Source organism: Mustela nivalis, assembly GCF_964662115.1.
Source record: "Mustela nivalis genome assembly, chromosome: 8".
NCBI classification, from domain to species: domain Eukaryota; kingdom Metazoa; phylum Chordata; class Mammalia; order Carnivora; family Mustelidae; genus Mustela; species Mustela nivalis.
In genome coordinates this window covers 80,721,389-80,731,340 of record NC_139027.1, presented here as the reverse complement: position 1 = coordinate 80,731,340, position 9,952 = coordinate 80,721,389, and the positions used below count along the sequence as shown (strand labels likewise).

Sequence of the window (9,952 nt, the reverse complement as noted above, 5' to 3'; positions counted from 1 at the left end):
CCTGGAAAAGAAGCAGGATGTACAGCTGTTCCTTGGAATGGGAGGGAATTCTTCACCTGGGTCCACTTGAGATTCAGGCAGTGATGAACTTTTCACACTTTGATGCACTGACTATTACCATGCGAGGTGATAGAATTCCAAGATAAGAAAGAAAAGTCATGAGTGTTGGTTGTATATTGAATTTTTAAAAAGTCATTCCCACGGAAACTTCTTTTGGAACGACATGCTGTTTCAAGCACCCAGGCAGGATGGCAGCTGTGTGTGTATATAAAACAAGTATATGCGTATGTATGTTTATATATGTCATTTTTTCTTCTTCTGCATTTAAGTTTATATCTCAAGTTGAACCAGTGGGAGGGGCTTCTCTGAAATTGTGCTGACACAGCTTCCTGCCCAGGGTCATCGCTCTCTTTCTCACGCTGCCAGCTTCAGGTCTGATCCTTCAGTACATAACGCCACGTGTGTGTGACCTTTCCCCACCCTTGGTCTGTGCTCTGACCTGATCTTGACCATCCTTATTCTTGTACTTTGTGCAATGCTTCTCAAAATTCATGCTGGTCTTTCCCTTCCCTAGTCTTGTGCCTCTTTCACCCTTCAAGTTCAGTTCAGAATTTTATCACCTCCAGGAACTTTCCCTGGTCCCCTTACAATTTGCACCACATTTGTGTTTCTGCTTTAGATTCTGTCAAGTTAGTGGTTGCTTATTTTACATGTCTGCTTTCCCTGTTTGAATGAACTCCTTAAGTGCAGGGCTTTTCACAAAGTAGATGCTTCAAGAAATGAAAGTTGATGTTATCGATTGTATGTATTTGTATGAAAGACTTAGGTGAAAGCACTTAGAAGTAGCTGAAGAAGCTTCATCTCAAGCCTGAAGTCGATGTGTGGCTTTCTAAGTCATGGAAGCCCCGAAAACGTTATTGCGAGAAGTGGAAAGAAACAGTAGAAAGAGAAACACTTGAAGTTCTCCTTGATTTGAAAAAGAAAATGAATTAGTTTCTGACACCTATCATTCATGGTGACTAAGCCAAATTTTGTTAGGATGCTAAGTTTTGAAAAAAAAAAAAGATTTCTAGTATTTGATAACATTTAAAATCACTTTAAGTTGTTACAGTGTCTCTTTTTTCTATTTGCATTAGTAAGCTCTAGCTAGCCTCGCCATCACTGTATTGGAAACATTTCCCAGAATAGAACACTTGTTTATAAAATGTACTGTTTGTACTGTATTACTTTAAAGAATTCCATAGAAATTGTACTGTGTCTTCTAAGACTGTCATTTGACACAGTCTAAATGTGAAGTCTGTTTCTCTAAAGGAGATCATGAATAATCCTCTTTTGCACTTTTTTTCATAGCTTACACCATGAATGCTGCTTTTGAAACGAGAAATTATGTAAATGGAGAAGTTTTTGGATATTTTGCAAATATTTAGGTTTAAATATTCTTGAAGTTTTCTTTTCCTGTTGTTAACTTGGTATTTCAGAACACTGTCCCCTGTTTGTATGCAGTAGCCAACAACTTGGAAAATTTTACTTAAATCTTTTAAGAAAAATCACAAAACATGAGTTGGGTTCTAACACACAGCTGTCAAGCAGTTTTGTGCTTCCCCTTTCCTGCTCTGGTTTTGCATTTCAGCTTAAGGAAATCCTTGGACTCTTGTTTGCTGGTACACTCAAGTTTGGCTCACATGTTAGGGTAACCTACGCATTTGCCTTTTTTTCCCTCTTCTAGTTAAACTTGTAGTCCCATGGGTCGATATCCAGAAGTTGGAAAGAACGTCCAACGTCTTTCTGACGGACACCATCCGAATCACAACGCAGAATAAGGAGCGTGACTTCTCCATGTTCCTGAACCTCGATGAGGTGTTCAAGATCATGGAGCAGCTGGCCGACGTGACACTCCGGAGGCTGCTGGATAACGAGGTCTTTGACCTGGACCCAGACCTGCAGGAGCCGAGCCAGATCACCAAGCGGTAAGGCGCTTCTGTTTTCGGTTCCTCACCCACGGGACTGTGGCAGTGCGCCACCGCATTCATTTACATGTGCTTTGTTAGTCTTAGTTGTACCGGTTTAAATGTCCCTTGTGGCTCGATGCAGATTTTCCTGTGGTGTTGATCATGATTGTGACATAGTAATTGGCAGCAATAGTTGATTATTTTTTTAATAAGGAAGGTTTTTTTTTTTTTCTTTTAAGATTTCATTTATTTTAGAGAGAGTGAGCAAGCTGGGGGAGTAGGGGGAGGCAGAGAGGAAGAGAATCTCTAGCAGACTCTGCACTGAGTGTGAGCACAGCATGGGGGCTAGATCCCATGACCCTGACATGACCCGAGCTGAAACCAAGAGTCATGTGCTCAGCTAACAGAGCCATCCAGGCACCCTGTTTGTTTCTTTTTTTCTTTCTTTCTTTCTTCCTTTTTTTTTTTTTTTTTTTTGGCAGTTGACTTTGATTTCTGGATCCAATTCTGCTTTTTTTCCAGATATTTGGAAACTGATTTTTATAAAAAATACTTCTAAGTAAATATAATATGGATAGCTTCATGATAGAATTCCATTCAGCACTGTGCTTTATTAGCGAACATTAAGAGATTCCCTGGGATCATGACCTGAGCCAAAGGCAGGCACTTAACTGACTGAGCCACTCAGGTATCCCTGAAAGTGCTTTGTAGAAAAGGTTTTCAGGACAATGAATTTATTTTTGCTACCAGTTAGTCATTAGAAGTGTGCCTCAGTAATACTCTAAGTTCACATTCTTTATGATTGGTTTGCCCCTACTGATGCTATGTGTGGAGATATCTGGAGCAGTTGCTTGAATTATTAGTCATTTTAAAGAAGTTCGGCTTCATTATCTAAACTTTAAATGGTGGCGTTCAGCTAAGCTTGACTGTGATTCCTGACTTGGTGGTTTAGACCAGGTAACTGTAGAGTTTATACAAAGATACCCTTAGAGAAACAAGTCATCTAACAAGTGCTATTGTGGCTAGATACATTTGATATCATTAGAGAATCCCACTACTATTTAGTACTACTAGACATGAAAAAAAGTTTTAATGTGGGAAAATACACACAATATAATATTTGCTACCTTAATACCGCTGAACTGAACCACGCAGTTGAAAATGGATAAATTCATATTGTGCAACCCTCCCCTCCATCCAGTCCTGGGACAGTTCATCTTGCAAAACTGAAACTCTGTCCGCATTAAGCAATAACTCTTATTCCCCTCCTCCCCCAGCCTCCGGCAACTGCCACTCTACTTTCTGTCTGAGTTTGACTACTCGAGGTCCCTCATGTAGGTGGAATCATACAGTATTTGTCTTTTGTGGCTGGCATATTTCACTTAGTGTCATGTCCTTATGGTTCATCCGTGTCGCAGCAGGTGCCAGAACTTCCTTCCTCTTTAAGGCTAGGTAGTAGTCCATTGTGTGGATATGCCACATTTTCTTTCTCTGTTCATGCATCAATGGACACAAAGCCATTTCTACCCTTGCTGTTGTACGTTGATGCTGCCGTGAGCATATGCCTGTTTTTACATGTTTTGGGCGTATACCCAGAAGTGGAATTGTGGGATCACATGGTAGTTCTGTGTCATTCTGTGTCCCATCATTAAAAAGAATTTTTAAATCTCTTATAACATTTCCTGTAATTCCTTACACACATTTGGTATTTTCTTGGAACATCTGGGAGAACATGTGTTTAATCAGTGGTCTCTAAATGGCAGTGTGTTTGTAGTTGGCCTGTATTCAGGACGTATTTAGAGCCCCTGCTGTGTGCATGCGTTATAAATTGGTCATGTATTGTCACAAGTAAGGCAGGAATCAAAAAGTGAACTTTTTTGGTGAAACTCCAATGGATTTCACTTGGTTTCGTGTCCTCAGCATCTGACATTTCCTTTGTGAAAAGAGTGCTGCTGCTTGTCACTCCCTTATGAAAGGAGATCCTTGGGGTGCTGTCCTTGGGTCTTCTGACTCCCCTTCCTGAGCTGCTCCCTGGGCTTCCTGACCTCGGGTTTCCCATTACCGTCTCCGGCTCTGTCTTAGGTCCAAAGAAGACAGCCCAGCTCTCTCTCATGTATCTCCAAATATCTCTATAGTCATTTGGTGTCTGAGTCCTTTTAGTCCAGCTTACAAAGACTGGTTAAAAATGAAGAAACAAGTCTCGGTTGAAGGAGTTGTTAAAGGGCTTCTATAATCACCCAGTGAAGTGTCTATCTGTTCTATAGGCTTTGCATTGATGTGTACGTGTGTGAACTGCCTCCCTGCCGCCCCCCTCCACTGGGTTTGAGCACTAGGAGGCCGGCTGATGGCCTGCATACTCTGGTCAGCTTTGTGGGCACTAGGGTTTCAGGTGATTTCCTCATAGATCTCCTGATAGTCCCTCACGGCTCCACTTCTAGATGTAGCATTATGGTTTTGGGTGGAAACTGGGTAAGAAGAGGCAGATGGCTGGTTTGTCACATTTAAGACCCTGTGGTAAAATCATTCATTTTTTTAAAGATTTTATTTTATTTATTTGAGAGAGAGAGAGTGAGAGAGAGCATGAGAGGGGAGAAGGTCAGAGGGAGAAACAGACTCCCCATGGAGCTGGGAGCCCGATGCGAGACTCAATCTCAGGACTCCGGGATCATGACCTGAGCCAAAGGCAGTCACTTTAACCAACTGAGCCACTCAGGCACCCAAAATCATTCATTTTGGAAGAAAATTCATCAGTATAAGCATTCTTCGTGTACATTCCAGAATTCAGGTGAATTATATGAGGCTCCCTCTCCTCTACTTTCTATACCAATAATGATCGGGGAGCGGAAGAGAGAGAAAAGGACAAAACAAGGCCCTACAGGTGCCTCAGATTGGCCTGAGATGGGTGGCAAGATTCTTGTTCCTAGTATGTTTTGCTGGTCACTGCACTTTGAGAGACTTCTTCCAAAAGTGAAAGGCATGTCCTTGCCTACCAGTTCCTTGCTGGGTCTCACGTGTAGCTTTCTGTCATGGAGACATAGGCCTGTGGACATAAACAGGTAATGACTCAGTCTACTTGACATCCTGCCAAGAGAGCCCAGGTTTTCAAGTTGAGGAAAACAGTCTCTTGATGCAAAGGGCACAATCAGAAGTGCTGGAATGCTCCTCAGGCTCCCTTTTGTTGATGTATTTTCACTTCCCTTCCCAGATAACAGCTTTAGAAAGGTGCCTTTGAGGTCACTAGTGTGGTGAGCCATCTGATTGCGGATTAGTCACGATTGCTGCTCACTCTCACTCCCATGGGACTTTGGGAAAGTGCCCAGAGGAGCTGGGACTCCAGCAGGAGCTGGGAGCATCGCACAACAGGACCCCGTCAGACAGGTTGGAGCCAGCAGGACCCAGGAGTCCTCTGGCCCAGCCCTCACACTTTGCAGAGGACAGCCTGGAGCAGGGGTTCTGGGGCATAGCAGCAGAATCCAGAAGGGCGGGAAAACAGAGACTGGGGAAGGGACTTTGGGGCCTGGCGTGGGGAGCAAAGAAATGGATCGGTCCTGAAATTTACCAACACAGTAACATTTGTGAAGCTGTGAGTGATGGGTTGAAAGCGGTGTAGCCAGCTTTTGGGGGGGTGGGAGATTGGGAAGGTGATGTGTTTCACTAAATCAAATTTTATATCACCATTAAAATCTATATTGACTGATTGGAAAGTGCTGGAGGAAAACGTAGTTATTGCAGTGCAGTGAATGGGGGCTGTTTACCCCCGTGGAAGATCTTTCTGGTATCTAAAGGTCAGCGGGGGATGCCTGGGGTGAGGGGGTGGGTGTAGGGGTCGGGAGGGGGCTGACGTCTTCAGTAATAAGCCCTCATCCCCTGTTGTCGGGCTGATTGCCTGGCTCCCTGGTCTGACTTTTCAGAACTTCTTTGGCCTTGTCTGCCCACATTTACTCCCTTTCTTGCTGTTCTTGCACCCTACTAAGAATGCCCATCCTAGCTGTATAATTTATTGGGCTTTCTGTCCTTGTCATTCTGGTTTGGCATCGACATCTCTTAGGGGCTCCTTGTGCAGCCCCGAACAGCTCCTGCCTCACTGGGGAAGGCCTGCGAGTCCCCACCCTGCAGAGCCCTAGCTGCTTTGTACTTCTCCAGGCTGTTCTGGGGCACGGTGGAGGGCAGGGGGCAAAGGCAGGAGCCTTGAGTATGAAAAAGCCTTCTAGATGCCAGTGTTGTTGAGGTCTTGGTCTGCTGGAGCTCTGAGGATGTACTTTCAAAGACATGGGGGCACTGCAAGCCCCAGCTGAGTCGATGTGCACCCTCTTCCCTGTTTTCCGAGGCCTGGGTTTCCCTCATGCCCCCTCTGAGCCCAGGAGACCCAGGCGGCTGTGTGCGCTATGTAAGGTATATCACGGCAAGGTTGTCCTTCTCTTTCCTTGGTGCTCTTGGGGGAGAGTAGGGGAAAGGTGTGTCAAGTCAACACACATTCAAGGGATGCCATGTTTTCTGTGCAGACTTGGGCTTTGAGGAGAAGTATGCGTATGTGGTGGTGCTGCCGTGCTTCCTTATTGCTGGCTTTTGCCCAGAGTTTCAAATGAGCTGGGCATGGGTCTGTGGGTGGGTGTGTCACGAAGAGCCTCTAGAAATCTTTGTACATGTTTTATGGGGCAAACAGCTGACAGAAGACCACGTTATTCCAGAAGGCCAGGGATAGTACTTGAGGTCTCCTGTCAAGGGCACAGCGGGGACATCCTCACACTGGGAGCTAACGCGGGAGCCCCTGCCCCAGCTGCCACAGAGCCTGAGTTTGGGGAAGCATTCTGTCTGGAGCTCCCTTGAGCTGCTAGACACAAACCCACTATGTGTGGGTTTGTGTCTGTGGGATGAATGACATGAGGGAGGGAGAGTTACCATGGCACATGAGGCCTGACACAGGTCTTCCCAAAAGTGTTCTAACAGGTTGATGGGGAAAAGAGACAGGGGAACCTGTTTTTGGTACATTTGTATCAAAACTAAGAGGAGAAAAATCGAATTCTAGGTTTACAGAGAAACAAAAGAAGGACCCACCCTTTCATTTCTTGGGTCTAAGTTCTAGTGAATGAAGTGTGGAGTTTTGAGTGTGGGCATGTAGTGTGGGCCTGTGTTGTTGTCGTGCAGGAATGGTCATGTTCATTGTAGCTCCATGAGCAAACTTGGTGTTCTTGCTCTGTATTCTGATAAACCCACATATATTTCCCACATGGCTATAGGCTCATGCAAGGGCATATGTTCAGACAGGAGGGTCTGTGGCACCGTCCCTTCTAGTCTCAGCTGCCGCTTTCTCTTGGAGGGATTGCTTTGGCCAATGCATACCAGCAAGGTGGACACTGGGGGTAAATACTGTGGGGTCTGCTGGGCTAGTTTCCATCTTTTTAGGGGTGCTTCTGCCCTGGCTTACAGGCTTGAATGGTCAGTTATGACTCTTGTGTGTTGGGCATCTCTACAGAGGAAGAGGGGGAACATTTAGTAGGTATTGGAAGGTCTCAAAGGCAAATTTTAACCAGTGGACTTTGTTTCTGGTATTCTTCGGAAAGAGGAGCGGATATTTTTAAGCATCAAAAATACCACCTGCTTCGAAACAGACCAAAAGGATGAAGTGGTCTTACTCTGATCTTCATAAAGGGCTTGAGCTACTCATCTTCAGCTACTAGATCTTCATCTCCATCTATCAGAAAGTTCAATGCCACATGTATACGTAGAATGTGTATTTAGAGGTGGAATTGGAAGAGGACTTTCTAAGGAAGGAAGAGGATTTAGGAAAGTCCTTCCTGCTGCTTTCTTTTTTTCTTTTTTCTTTCTTCTTTCTTTTTTTTTTTTTTAAAGATATTTATTTGAGAAGGTGCAGGCATGCAGAGGGAGGGGCAGAGGGAAGACAGAATCCTGAAGCAGTCTCCCTGCTCAGTGTGGACCCCAACAAGGAGCTCAATCCAGGACCCTGAGATCATGGCCTGAGCTGAAACTGAGAGTCAACAGCTAAAATGACTGAGCCACTTGGACCTGTACCTGTGAGGTGCATACAGGAAGTTTGCACTGGCTTCACTTTCACCAAACCAGCACGGCTAGCATACTTTGAGGACAAAGATAAATCTTCCAAAGTAAATGTGCTGAATGTAGGTCGGCTTTCAGAGAACTGGGGTGATACTGAGGGGTCTTGCCTTCCACCCCATAGTACGTGAATTTCTAAAGCATTCACGGTGCTTTACCATGTTTTCCCAGTTCCTCTGGGGCAAAGTGCAGGCTCCTTTGGAATTGCCATCCATGGAGTATCAGGTGCTGCGTGTTAAGGGACGGCAGCTTTCCCCCAGGAACTGGACCATCTTGATCTGTAGAATTTGTATAATTTCTCTGGGCATGCATGAATCTCTCTTTGTGAGGGTTTGATAGTAAATTAGTAAACAGTAAATTCCAAGCACTCTCCCATCTCCATGTTGGGTCTCTTGGGAAGATGGTTGTGTGATGGTGTGAAAATGAGGACAGGGTTGGGAATGAGACCTGGCCCAGGAGGGGCCTCTCGATGTGAGTTCTGGCCCTGGCCCTGGCCCTGGTGGGCTGGGGGGGGAATGTGTCTGAAAGATCACTCAGGCTGTGGCATTTAATACCTTGCACTAGGGAACATTTTAAAAGTTAATCTTTTCCTAAAAGAAAATAGCTTCATTTTTTTTTTTGAGGACATGGGGCATTAGAGAGGAGAAGGGAATTGAGGGAAATTGGAAGGGGAGGTGAATCATGAGAGACTATGGACTCTGAAAAACAATCTAAGGGGTCTGAAGGGGCGGGGGTGGGAGGTTGGGGGAACCAGGGGGTGGGTATTAGAGAGGGCACGGATTGCATGGAGCACTGGGTGTGGTGCAAAAATAATGAATACTGTTACACTGAAGATAAATTTAATTTTAAAAAAAGTATTAGATACCAATGAGTTTTTGAAATACTTATTTTCTAATGAGCATACAAGGTGAAAATTCAATAAAAATATGTCAATATTTTACTCAAAAAAAAAGTTAACAATACATGATCAGGTAGGAAATTTAAGCAGAATTAAAATGAAAAGTGGAAATGCTACTACACAGAGTCAATAACAATTAACATTTATACAAAGTCTTTACACATCATTTTCTGCAAATTTTATAGTATTTATATAAATGGAATCATACTGTAGATGCTATTTCTAATATGCTTTTTCAATATTGTGGCCATCCTCTTAGGTTTTTAGGGGATCCCTTGAAGCAGAAAGGTTACGTATTTTGTTTCCATTTTATAGATGTCAAGATGTGATACAGAGAATTGTTACCTAAGGTCACCCAACTGATAAGAAAGCTAAGTTTAAATTCTCTCAGATGAATTTAAAGAACTCTTATTTGATGTGGCAAAGAAAAATTTTTATCTCTGTACAGTGGAATTTCCCCTCTACTAGAATTTTGGGGTGGGACATAAATTCATCAGTATTTGCAGATATTGTGAGTTGGCTGCCTTCTTGCTTTACTGGATATTAGAGCCAAGACTCGGGGGTGGGGGGGTCTCCTGGGGTAGGATTTTTTTCCCCATTGTCCACTGTCCATACTTATGGAGTTCTCCCCAGTGATACTTTGACTTGGATCTATTTTATTAATTAATTTATTTTTTTGTTTATTTTTGAGAGAGAGAGAACTGGGGGAGGGGCAGAGGGAGACGGAGAGAGAGAATCTTAAGTAGACTCCACGCCCTGTGCAGAGCCTGACTTGGGGCTTGATCTCATTACCCTGAGATCATGTCCTGAGCTAAAACCAAGAGTCAGATGCTTAATGGGCTGAGCCAGCCAGCACTGCTTGGATTTGTTTTTTAAAGATAATAATAGTTAATGTTTATTTGGCACTTACTATATGTCAAGCACAGATCTCAGCTGAACTGCTTTTTGGAGCAGATACTATACAATTCACTGTGTTAAGGCTTCCCAGTCAGTGGTTTCTCAGTCCAGTCAGAGTTGTGGAGCCATCCCCACA

The 9,952-nt window shown here is 44.0% G+C and overlaps 1 protein-coding gene across 1 annotated transcript in view; it reads left to right on the top strand.

Moving 5' to 3' along the window:
* TBC1D8 (TBC1 domain family member 8) overlaps nt 1–9,952 on the top strand; it is a gene marked incomplete at its 5' end in the record, with an annotated part of 40,709 nt that overhangs the window by 2,829 nt on the left and 27,928 nt on the right. Inside the window, 2 exons of the mRNA XM_082743007.1 lie at nt 398–432; nt 1,727–1,967. Of these exons, the coding sequence (XP_082599133.1) occupies nt 398–432; nt 1,727–1,967 (276 nt within the window). The remainder of the gene's footprint in view (nt 1–397; nt 433–1,726; nt 1,968–9,952) is intronic.